General features: G+C 33.1%; 1 protein-coding gene across 1 annotated transcript; it reads right to left on the reverse strand.

Moving 5' to 3' along the window:
- Positions 1–2,486: 2,486 nt before the first annotated feature.
- On the reverse strand, positions 2,487–6,148 carry LOC139850606 (receptor-like protein kinase 7). The gene is made up of 3 exons (XM_071840164.1): positions 5,476–6,148; positions 3,091–5,310; positions 2,487–2,981 (listed from the first exon to the last, which is right to left on the reverse strand). The coding sequence occupies exons 1-3, from the start codon at positions 5,939–5,941 to the stop codon at positions 2,629–2,631; spliced, it is 3,039 nt and encodes a 1,012-aa protein (XP_071696265.1). The 5' UTR covers positions 5,942–6,148; the 3' UTR covers positions 2,487–2,628.
- Between the last annotated feature and the right edge of the window lie 7,478 nt (positions 6,149–13,626).

Here is a 13,626-nt window from a genome sequence, read left to right on the forward strand (position 1 = left end):
AGATTTTACGATAATCATTACCTTTGCATTTAAACTCTTATGCATATTTAAATACCATTTTGATACTTGTTTTTGTATGTAACACTTTATTTAGATACATTGAGAATATTTTTGGCGTTAATATATCGCCATTACCAAAAAATCCTTACACGTTTAGTGACATCTTGGTTTGATGGTTATATTATTTTGTGATGCTTTTTGATATCTCTTTATTCATAACTCTATAATTTTTTCTATTTTAAAATTTCAAATTGAATGCAAATATATTTTACTATAGTTCCGATTCGATAATAATTCATTGTCGCAAAACATATTTTTGAGCATATTACGTTTGCCACATATTTTACTATGTACATTGAGCATATTTTTAGGGTTAATATATCCCTACTAGCCACAAATCCTTACACGTTTAATGACATTTTGGTTTGATGGTTCGATTATTTTGTGACACTTTTTGATATCTCTCAATTCATAACTCTATAATTGTTTCTATAGCAAAATTTCATATTGAATGCAAATATGTATGACTATAGTTTCGTTTCGATAATAATTCAGGGCCGCAAAATAAATTTTTGAGCACATTACGTTTGCCACATAATCGGGCCGATTTATGTGGCAAGCGTGCTAAAAAAATTTCGGTTGAAAATTGGATCCACTTTCGCACGATGAATACATAACAACGCTATGAGCAAGACTTGCTGAAGGCTTAGTTCCATCCAAAATGGTTTTGATACCGAAAAAGTCGTTTTGCTATTTTAAAGGTAAATTTTGAACTTTCAGATTTTATGATAATTATTACATTTGCATTTGAACTCTTATGCATATGAAATACTATTTTTATACTTATTTTTTATATAACACTTTATTTAGGTACCCTGAGAATACTTTTGGGGTTAATGTATCCCCATTAGCCACAAATCCATACACGTTTAATGACATCTTGGTTTAATGCTTCGATTATTTTGTGACACTTTTTGATATCTCTTAATTCATAACTCTATAATTGTTTCTACTTTAAAATTTCATTTTGAATGAAAATATATTTGACTATAGTTTCGTTTCGATAATTATTCATGGTCGTAAAACACATTTTTGAGCACATTACGTTTGCCACATAATCGGGCCGAATTATGTGGTAAGCGTTCTAAAAAAAATTCGGTTGAAAGTTGGACCCATTTTCGCACGATGAATAGATAACGACGCTATGAGCAAAACTTCCTGAAGGCTTGCTTCCATTCGAAAGAATTTTGACGCTGAAAAAGTCGTTTTGCTGTTTCTAATGCTGAATTTTGAACTTTCATATTTTACGATAATTATTAACATTGCATTTGAACTCTTATGCATATTTAAATACCATTTTGATACTTGTTTTTTATGAAACACTTTATTTAGGTACATTGAGAATATTTTTGTGGTTAATATATCCCCACTAACCATAAATCTTTACACGTTTAGAGACATCTTGATTTAATAGTTCGATTATTTTGTGACACTTTTTGATATCTCTCAATTCATAAGTCTATAATTGTTTCTATTTTAAAATTTCATATTGAATACAAATATATTTGAGTATAGTTTCGTTTCGATAATAATTCATGGCCATAAAACACATTTTTGAGCACATTACGTTTGCCACATAATCGGATCGAATTATGTGGCAAGCGTAATAAAAAACCTTCGGTTGAAAATTGGACCCATTTTCGCTCGATAAATAGATAACGACGCTATAAGCAAAACTTCCTGAAGGCTTGCTTCCATTCTAAAGAGTTTTGACGCCGAAACAATGGTTTTGCTATTTCTAATATTTTTTATGTAACACTTAATTGGAAATATGCTTCTCCTATAATAAATTAAAAGCAGTGTACAATGGATGAGGTGATTAGTAATCCTAAAAATTGTTGTCGCTGGAATTATTATTATTTTTTTTTTTTTTTTTTTTTTTTTTGCATTTGTTAGATCTTGAACTGTAATTGAATGTAGAAGGTGCAAGTTTGGTGGATGATGGAATGATTGTCACCGGCACATGTATTTAATTAACAGAAGACATTAAATGACGTTAAATAGGATCAACGTCGTGCATTTTTAAATCAACAGGGACTACGAATATAATTTTTAAAAGTAAAGAACGGCCAGCACGGGCGGTTTTATTTAGGGGCAAGCAAGGGCAGCCACTCCCAGTGGATTTACAATTTTCAGTATAAAAATTTTGGATTTTTCGACTTTGCCCGTGGTGGATTTTTTTTCGCCCTAAAACCTTCAGATTTTGTCCAAAAATTTCCAAATTTTACCTCAAAATCTTCAAATTTTGCCCATAAACCTTCAAATTTTGCCCCAAAACCTCCATAATTTGCCTAAAAACCTCCATTTTTTTGCCCCAAAACCTTCATTTTTTGCCCAAAAAATTGCTACGTTTTAAATTTTTTTTTTGCCCACAATGAAAAAAAATTCTCCGTAAAATTTTGGGTAATCCACAAAGACCAATGGTATAATTAACTGAATAAATAATACTCCGTAAAAGCTAAAATGTACTTAACATTTTATTGTATCCGGGATGCGAGAGCTACAATATACATACTTAATGTTACCAATGTGTTTATGTCTTTCAAAATTGGCATTCTCATTATGATTTCATCCATGGTGTTTAGTGATGATGATGTTTAGCAATTTACATGGTTGGGCTTCCTCCAACATCTTAACAACGGATCTCATGGTGGGTCTGAGGGAGGGGAGCCTAGACGTGCACATAATTGCAATCTTCAATACTTTAATTGTTTCTTCTTTGTACGGTTCAGGAATACTGGAATCAACAAGGCTTAACACACTTTCTTTGTTCTTCAATTTACTGCATACCCAGTAAACCATGTCTTTATTTTCACCGTATTCAGCTTCTATTGGTTTTTTACCTGTCACAAGTTCCATCAACACCACTCCAAAACTATACACATCGCTCTTTTCGTTCACTTTGTATGTGTATCCGTATTCTGTTCAATTCAAATCCATATATAATATCAATGGAAAAATAAAAAGAAATTATTAAAAAAAAAAACACTGGAGTAGCTACAATATAGCTAGGTTTAATTAAATAATTACCAGGGGCGATATAACCATGTGTACCAGCAATGAGCTGAGTTGAAGAAGTGTCGGTAGTAGTAACGATCATCTTTGCAAGCCCAAAATCAGCAATTCGTGGCTTCAAATACTCATCCAATAGTATGTTACTAGACTTAACATCTCTATGTATCACAGGTCTTTCGCATCCATGATGTAAATATTCTAAGCCTTTTGCAGCTCCAAGTGCTATTTCATATCTTGTATCCCAATCAAGGCCCAGTTTCTTACTTGCAGTTGTTGTATGTAACCGTTCCCAAAGACTCCCGTTTGGCAAATACTCGTATACCAACAGGCTTGACTCTTTGCTTGTGATACTGCAATACAATTTTACAACATTTACATGTCTTATAGAGCTCAATGTCTCCACTTCTGCCTCAAACTCAAATGACTTCAAATGCTGCTGCTTCGACGACTTTTTATTATTATTATTATTATTGTTCCATATGTGTTTCACAGCTAGATCTACTCCGTTTTTTAGGGAGACACTATAGACTTGTCCAGACCCCCCTTTTCCGATCAAATTCTCCTCTTTAATTGAATCAAGAATGTCCCCCTCCATGAAGCTTAATACATGGAATGATGTCACATTCCATGAATCATAATCTTTAAAAGAATGGTGGGGGGCATCAACATCATCATCTTCTTCTCCTTGTCTCCTTTGGTTCTTCAAGTAACACAAGTATGCAAGCAATACAAGCACAGCTGCTGACACTACTGATAAGCATGTGATGATTGTCCGGATGATCCCAGCCCCCCCTCGAATATCTGAAGAAGAACAAGCCCGGATATATTTTTTCACCTTATTATTATTATTATTATTATTATTATTATTATTATTATTATTATTATTATTATTATTATTATTATTATTATTATTATTATTTTGTTTGATGCATAGCCCTGGATTTCCAGAAAAGCTGCTTCCATTGTAAGCCTCTATATGATCAACAAGAGATTCTGGGATTGGACCCTCCAATCTGTTGTCCGATAAATCTAAAAGACTCAACCGCAGTGATGACAAGCTGCTTGGAATTTGACCCCGCAGTTGATTCGAGGACAAATTCAACGTATTAAGCGTGGGTAGCCATCCTAGATCTACTGGGATTTGGCCTGAAAATGTATTATACGCCATGTTTATGTCACTCAGAGAATCACACGTGCGTAATGTTCTGGGTATTTCACCTGTGAAGTTGTTGTTATTTAAATGAAGGCTTCCCAGTTGCCTTAGTTCTCCAATTGAATCGGGGAGTTTTCCAGAAAACTGATTGTGACTTATATCGATCATGTTCAAGGATGCCGGTAGCTTTGAAATGTAAGGTGATAATTCACCAGATAATTGATTGTGAGCAGCAAATATCTGGCCCAATGTTTTAGCATTCTGTATCTGGGAAGTAATGGTCCCTTCAAAATGGTTTCTCTCGATATCAATGATCTCAACTTTAGGTAGCCCCCAAATTCCAGCAGGTACAACACCAGAGAGCATGTTGTTGCTCAAACGAAAGCGTGTCAACGTGTCGCAGTTAGCATAAGCGGGTGGGATTTCCCCGGTTAAATTGTTGTCAAGAATGAGGAGTGCAGTCATCTTACGGTTGTTGCACATGTTAGGAGGAATTTGACCGGTGAGAAAATTTTCAGAGACGTCAATGAAATTGAAGTCAGAAAAGGAGCCAAGTTGGTGAGGAAGTGTACCGGTGATTTGGTTACGATACAAAGACAAGTTGACAAGATGCTTGAAATCTCCAATCTGTTGGGGAAAGTCACCAGTGAAGAGATTCTCAAAGAGTTGCAAGCTCTTAAGGTTTGTTAGGGAGTTGATGGGGGAGAGATCACCTTCAAGGTAGTTGGTTGAAGCATCAAAGCACTGGAGGTTGGTTGTTAAGTTAGGTGGAAGTTTACCAGTTAGATTGTTTTGGAAAAGCTCAAGCTGCTTGAGGTTAATTAAGTTGGAGATTTCATTTGGAATGATTCCGGTGATGTGATTGGTGGAAAGCTCCAAATTAATGAGGTTGGTTAGTTTACCGATGGATGCAGGGATGTGGCCTTGGATGCTACAGTTGGACATGTATAGCCATCTCAAATGAACAAGCTCTGTTACTTGTTCTGGAAATACCCCCCCACTACTTTTATCAAATGGATTGTCTCCGATGCTCAGAACCAACAACTCACTCATGTTTCCCAGTGAACCCCAAGGGAACGATCCTGTTGATCCGTACATACATACGTTAATTATTCATTTCAAGTTATTCACAAATTAATTATTTAATGAATACTGTAATTACGTGATAGAATAGAATACATTTACAATTACAATACAATTATAAATAATATGTAGGAGGAAATTAACAGTGCGTACGTATGACGTACCTGAAAATCCCGAGTTATTAAGATACAGATACAAAAGTTGGTTCATGGACGATATGTGAGGCATGGAACCGGAGAAAAAGTTGTTTCCGAGATCCAAGTAAGTCAAGTGGGAGCATTTGTTGAGGTCTTTTGTGACGATTCCGTTGAGATGATTATAACCCAATGAAAGTTTCTGTAATGATTGAAGCTGGCATATAGAATCGAAAGGAATATTCAGACCATCATTATTCATCCTAAGATGCTGATTCGAGAGCTCGATTTCTTTTACCAAACCCCAAGAATCACAAGTGATTCCTGTAAAGTTACAAATCCAATTATTCCGTATCCACGAATCAAATACTTTAGTGTTTGCTGTTAACACGCTTTTTAGATTCAATAGAATATCAACTTCATCCGAGCGGCAGCTCTCACCAGAGATTAATACTATCATCACCGCCAAATAGTAATACAAATAATTAGCAGACATATTATTATTTATAATAATTATAATTGAATTTGATAATTATTTATTGGTAGTTGTTGATCTGAAGTATGGCAGTTGGATAGATACTAAACATACAGTAGTAGTGGTGGTGGTGGTGGTGGTGGTGGTGTGATATATGTATGATGTATGATATGATATGCTATGCTATGTATTCATATATATGTGCAAACACTCGATCTACTTAACTTCATGGATCCATGTTATATAATGTAAGTTGGTTACAAACGGCCAGTTCACAAGAGCTTGTATCCAATTCGTATATTACGGACCCATTAACTACATACATATGATATGATTGGTTGCTTTGGCATTATCAATATCGTGATATCGTGATATTATTATTATTAATATTTCCCATTCCCATATTATTATTACTATTACTATTATACTATATTTAATCTAAATTTAATTTAATTTAATGCTTGTTTTTCCTTTAGAAATAGGTGAACATATGTGCAACTTCACTTTAAGCCCATATTACTATTACTATTACTATTATACTATATTTAATCTAAATTTAATTTAATGCTTGTTTTTCCTTTAGAAATAGGTGAACATATATGATTGTGCAACTTCACTTTAAGACCATTTTTAATGGTAACTCATGTTGTGAGTTCGTGTTGTGTATTTTTTACACTTTTTTATGACTAGGACGTGCTGAGTTATTGAGTTGAGTAGTGGTGGTGTTGTGAGTTGGTGTTGTTTGTTAATAGAATGCTAATGTGGCAAAATATAATTAAGTATTAAAAAGGAGATAAAAATAATATTTTTATAATAATAAAAAATTAATAAAATGGCCAAAACGTACGTTGCCTATTACGTTGAATCTTCTCAAATGCCGGCCAAAATCAACCGGAAAACGCCTTGCTACAGCAGCTGCCGGCATTTTCCATCCTCCACGTCTGCAACAACGAGGTTGTAGCCCCTCTGATACAAATGGTCTAAGCCTTTAACTGCATCACCACCTTGCTTGATTGACTGTTGACTGTCAAACGTTTACTTGCAAACCAATTCCATAAACTTCTAATATTTCTTTTTTTATTTGCTCTATTTTAGCTTCTCAATCACCATCTTTTTTCCTTTTCCATAAAATTATTAATTAGTAATTATTAATTTAATTACCTATTAAGTATAAAAATAAACATTTATAAAAAAAAAAAGAGCCGTGAAACAGAAAGAGCCACGAAGGTCATACCACTTTTACATACTTTGTATCTATGTATCTATAACAAATAAAACAAAGCAATATATTTTTCTAGTGCATCCGACAACAGCGACATACACATCATCCTTCCATTTCCAGTCACTTTGAATTAATAAAATCAAAACTTTATAAAAGAAAAAGAAAAAAAAAAGTTGCTTAATTAACTAGCTCATGGATTAGCTGTTTATGGATACCAATGAAAGCCGCCTTCATTGACTTTCTTCGATTACTAAACACGAGGGTGCGCAAGTACATACTCTGTTTCGTCACCCATTTGGCAGTCAACCCAGAGAGAGATTGAGAATTACTCTGTATAAAGAGTGTTTGAATTTACGTTTTAAAATTTTATAATGCGTTTTAATTAATTACTCCATATAATATAATATACAGTAATAAATATAAAATACTACATAAGTTAATGGCGTGTGAATTTGATTTTATTGTTTGATAATGCATAATCTAATATTTGATATCTCCCTCTCCCTACTTATTAAAATAAAAGCAAAAATAAAAAATAATTTTTTAAATTCAACATTCAAACTAAATCATATCCATTAAATCAAGATTCTACAATCAAATCTAATCATTCATTTAATACACGAAATTTAAGACAATTATTAAGGGACGGAAGGAGTATTATATACTAATTATTTTATTATTAGTGATCGTAATATATTACATATTATTATTATTAATATTAATATTATTATTATTATTACTTAAATTCACTGTTGCAAAAGATCCCGTCTCGAGCTGTTGTGACGCCCGTTTCAACGATTTGGTGACCATCTCGTCCCGTCTCAAAGAAAATTGTCTAATATGAAAGTCAACGGTCAAAATTCGGGTCAAAGTTGAAAAAATCGGTTCAAAGTCGGTCAAAATTCAGAAAAGCCAGAAAGTCAATAAAATCGATCAAATTTGTCGTATTTTAGTTTGATTTTTTTGTATTAAATTATAGGTGATAGCGATTATGGGTACAAATTAATTAATTAAAGTTTTTAGCTTTATAATATGTATACATATATACATTTATATACTTATATATTTAAAAGTCAACTTTGATCAACGTCTGTCTCGACCCCCGTCTTGAACGTCTCGACCTTTTTAGGACCCGACTGTCTTGACCCCGTGTCACGTATTTTGTAACCTTGCTTAAATTACTTAATTAGTTATTATTTTTAGTGACCCGAACTTTTCCATGTTTATATATATATTAAATGAAATTGTTATTTACATGATTAAGTGTTTCCAACATGTTAAGCAATCAAACTTGTTAAGACTTGATTAATTGAAATAAGTTTCATATAGACATTTGACCACCCAAGTTGACCGGTAATTCACGAACGTTAAAACTTGTAAAAACTATATGATGACATATATATGGTTATATATGTAGTTAACATGATTTTATGATAACTAAGTATCTCATTAGGTATTTTAACAATGAGTTATATACATAAAAATGAGACTATTAAATTAAGAAACTCGAAAATGATATATATAACGATTATCGTTATGATAACGTCTACTAAATACATATGTATCATATTAAGATATTGATACACTATATTTAACATAATAAAATGATATTTAAATATATCATTAAGTGTGTTAACAATGAACTACATAGGTAAAAACAAGACTACTAACTCAAGAATTACGAAACGAGACTTATATGTAACGATTATCGTTGTAATGATATTTTAATGTATATATCATATTAAGAGATATTCATACATCATAATATCATGATAATATAATAATTTAACATCTCATTTGATATAAAAAACATTGAGTCAACAACATTAATTGAGATCGTTAACTTAAAGGTTTCAAAACAACACTTACATGTAACGACTAACGAAGACTTAACGACTCCATTAGAATGTATATACATGTTGTGTTTTGATATGTATTCTTACACTTTTGAAAGACTTCAAGACACATATTAAAGTACTTCTACTTAACAAAAATGCTTACAATTACATCCTCGTTCAGTTTCATCAATAATTCTACTCGTATGCACCCATATTCGTACTCGTACAATACACAGCTTTTAGATGTATGTACTATTGGTATATACACTCCAATGATCAACTCTTAGCAGTCCATGTGAGTCACCTAATACATGTGCGAACCATCATTTGGCAACTAGCATGAAATATCTCATAAAATTACAAAAATATTAGTAATCATTCATGACTTATTAACATGAAAACAAAATTACATATCCTTTATATCTAATCCATATACCAACGACCAAAAACACCTACAAACACTTTCATTCTTCAATTTTCTTCATCTAATTGATCTCTCTCAAGTTCCATCTTCAAGTTCTAAGTGTTCTTCATAAATTCCATAAGTATAGTTTCATAAAAATCAAGAATACTTCCAAGTTTGCAAGTCTACTTCCAAGCTTTCTAATCCATTTCAAGTAATCATCTAAGATCAAGGAACCTTTGTTATTTACAGTAGGTTATCTTTATAATTCAAAGTAATATTCATATTCAAACTTTGATTCAATTTCTACAACTATAACAATCTTATTTCGATGTGAAAATCTTACTTGAACTGTTTTCGTGTCATGATTCTGTTTCAAGAACTTTCAAACCATCCAAGGATCCTTTGAAGCTAGATCCATTTTTCTCATTTCCACTAGTTTTATCCAGAAAACTTGAGGTAGTAATGATGTTCATAACATCATTCGATTCATACATATAAAGCTATCTTATTCGAAGGTTTAAACTTGTAATCACTAGAACATAGTTTAGTTAATTCTAGACTTGTTCACAAACAAAAGTTAATCCTTATAACTTGACTTTTAAAATCAACTAAACACATGTTCTATATCTATATGATATGCTAACTTAATAATTTAAAACCTGGAAACACGATGAACACCATAAAATCGGATATACGCCGTCGTAGTGAAACCGGGAGCTGTTTTGGTTTGGATAATTAAAAACTATGATAAAATTTGATTTAAAAGTTGTTCTTCTGGGAAAATGATTTTTCATATGAACATGAAACTATATCCAAAAATCTTGGTTAAACTCAAAGTGAAAGTATGTTTTTTAAAATGGTCATCAAGATGTCGTTCTTTCGACGGAAATGACTACCTCTTTAGTAATTGACATGAAACTTAAATTTCCGACTATAAACCTATACTTTTTATATTTGGATTCTTAAATTAGAGTTCAATATGAAACCATAGCAATTTGAGTCACTCAAAATGGATTTAAAATGAAGAAGTTATGGGTAAAACAAGATTGGATATTTTTGATCTTTTTAGCTACGGAAAATGTTTAACAAATCTATACAAATCATATCCTAGCTAACTTATATTGTATTATACATGTATTCTAATATATTATGTAATCTTGGGATACCATACACACGTATGCAAATGTTTTGACATATCATATCGACCCATGTATATATATTATTTGGAACAACCATAGACACTCTATATGCAGTAATGTTGGAGCTAGCTATACAGGGTTGAGGTTGATTCCAAAAATATATATACTTTGAGTTGTAATCTAGCCTGAGACGTGTATACACTGGGTCGTGGATTGATTCAAGATAATATATATCGATTTATTTCTGTACATCTAACTGTGGACAACTAGTTGTAGGTTACTAACGAGGACAGCTGACTTAATACACTCAAATCTTTAAAACATAATAAAAAATGGTTGTAATTATATTTTGATCATACTTTGATATATATGTACATATTTGTATAGGTTCGTGAATCGATCCGTGGCCAAGTCTTATTTCCGAGGAAGGAAATATCTGTGAAAGTGAGTTATAGTCCCACTTTTAAAATCTAATATTTTTGGGATGAGAATACATGCAGGTTTTATAAATGATTTACAAAATAGACACAAGTACATGAAACTACATTCAATGGTTGAATTATCGAAATCGAATATGCCCCTTTTTATTAAGTCTGGTAATCTAAGAATTAGGGAACAGACACCCTAATTGACGTGAATCCTAAAGATAGATCTATTGGGCCTAACAAACCCCATCCAAAGTACCGGATGCTTTAGTACTTTGAAATTTATATCATATCCGAAGGGTATCCCGGAATGAAGGGGATATTCTTATATATGCATCTTGTTAATGTCGGTTACCAGGTGTTCACCATATGAATGATTTTTATCTCTATGTATGGGATGTGTATTGAAATATGAAATCTTGTGGTCTATTGTTACGATTTGATATATATAGGTTAAACCTATAACTCACCAACATTTTTGTTGACGTTTAAAGCATGTTTATTCTCAGGTGAATACTAAGAGCTTCTGCTGTTGCATACTAAAATAAGGACAAGATTTGGAGTCCATGTTTGTATGATATTGTGTAAAAACTGCATTCAAGAAACATATGTCGATGTAATATATTTCTATTGTAAACCATTATGTAATGGTCGTGTGTAAACAGTATATTTTAGATTATCATTATTTGATAATCTACGTAATGTTTTTAAAACCTTTATTGATAAAATAAAGGTTATGGTTGTTTTAAAAATGAATGCAGTCTTTGAAAAACGTCTCATATAGAGGTCAAAACCTCGCAACGAAATCAATTAATATGGAACGTTTATAATCAATATGAACGGGACATTTCAGTTGGTATCCGAGCGTTGGTCTTAGAGAACCAGAAAATTTGCATTAGTGTGTCTTATTGAGTTTGTTAGGATGCATTAGTGAGTCTGGACTTCGACCGTGTTTTCTTTAAAAATGATTGCTTAACATTTTTGGTGGAAACTATATATTATTAACATGTAAATATTATTGAAACAACTCAACCCGTATTAAGACCGGCCCATAAAAATTTTTCCTTTTAATACGCGTTAAATAATACTTTAGGTCCCATTACACTAATTCCAAAACATATTTGTTACCAAAGTAAGTTCAATGAACTTAAAACATACATCAATAATTTAAACTCCCTAATACAATGGTTCATTAATTAAATCGTAATCCGGTTGTAATCATTATGACCCGACTAGTTACGTTTACACAAAACCGAGCATGGTGATTTGGTACTACGCTACCCAAATCCTAATCGAGTCCAAAAGCAAGATCTTCTAAAGCAACCTAGCCAAGATCTCTAATCCCCAAGCTTACCCGAGCCGCCAAGCATGCGAACCTATAAAAATATCAACAACGAGAGGGTAAGCTAACGCTTAGTGAGTGATAATATACTACATACATATATATGTATAAAATGGACACGCCACACAAAAGTCAAATATCGCATACCGAAGCATCCAAGTATAAGGCAACTACACTAAGCATACCGTACGATCTCTAAGCACAAGCTAAAGATATCAACAAAGTATAAGTTAGTTCACCAACGACAAGGTGAACAACTCCAATGAGCTACACCCGGAGGGTTAGCTACATCACAACAATACAACAATATACGTATACAATATTTAACATGCTAAATAATATCCAACAACATAATATGGTTAACCATAACGCTATGGTGCTACCGGTACGTGGTTCACACCATACGCATTTGAGTCTCACTCTTTTATAGTGCTACCGGCACGTGGTTCACACTTCGACGCTACCGGCACGTGGTTCACGCTCATTTTATAGTGCTATTGGCACGTGGTTCACACTCGATGCTACCGGCACGTGGTTCACATCATTATATTTATAGTGCTACCGGCACGTGGTTCACACTCGATGCTACCGGCACGTGGTTCACATCTTATCGCACACATGTTATGGCACTACCGGCTCGATGGTTCATGCCATAACACCCACAAATAGATACGCCATATACACGTACGTATAAATACTTCACTCACAATATTAACCCTTCGCCATTGGGGTTATATAATCCACATCACACGCCCATGTGATAACGTACACACAAAGTGTGCACCTCGCCATAGGTGGTCAACCAAAACGCACAACCGTGCCAATTGGACCTATACACAAGTCCATCAATCCACCTATATGTGAAGTGAGCTCTATAACCGAGAACCACTTCACCTGACCCGCACCCATCCTACACATACATATGTACATAGGATATTAACACTCACCTTAAGCCTTGATGAATGCAACCAAGTAATCCACAACATGCCAATGGAAAGTACATATTCCATTAACACAAATACAACAACACAATTAAGGTGGAATTACAAATCGACCCAAATTGTTAAATAGTGCAATTTCGACCCAAATGCACTTCCAAGCTCAAACCGCGCCAAAACTAGCCAATGATCACTAACACAAGTGACAATGGTCCTAATATACCAATTAAACCCAAGCATAGGCGTTAAATACTAATCTTGCCCAATATGACACCTTAACCCTAATTTGACCCATTTCAAAATTAGTTAACCAAAATACACCCAAAGTGGTTCCAACACTTCTATAATCACTAATACTAGTGATTACAAGCTACATACAAGCCTTAAACATGGTTA

The sequence above is a fragment of the Rutidosis leptorrhynchoides genome, chromosome 5 (assembly GCF_046630445.1).
Source record: "Rutidosis leptorrhynchoides isolate AG116_Rl617_1_P2 chromosome 5, CSIRO_AGI_Rlap_v1, whole genome shotgun sequence".
In the NCBI taxonomy this organism is placed as follows: Eukaryota; Viridiplantae; Streptophyta; class Magnoliopsida; order Asterales; family Asteraceae; genus Rutidosis; species Rutidosis leptorrhynchoides.

What these genes read in the sequence shown, in the direction of transcription:
- LOC139850606 (XM_071840164.1), bottom strand. Translation starts at nt 5,941, where the DNA reads ATGTCTGCTAATTATTTGTATTACTATTTGGCGGTGATGATAGTATTA. An exon ending in TAATAACTCGGGATTTTCAG is followed by an intron (nt 5,311 to 5,475) that starts GTACGTCATACG and finishes ACGGATCAACAG; the next exon opens with GATCGTTCCCTTGGGGTTCA. An exon ending in ACATGGTTATATCGCCCCTG is followed by an intron (nt 2,982 to 3,090) that starts GTAATTATTTAA and finishes TGAATTGAACAG; the next exon opens with AATACGGATACACATACAAA.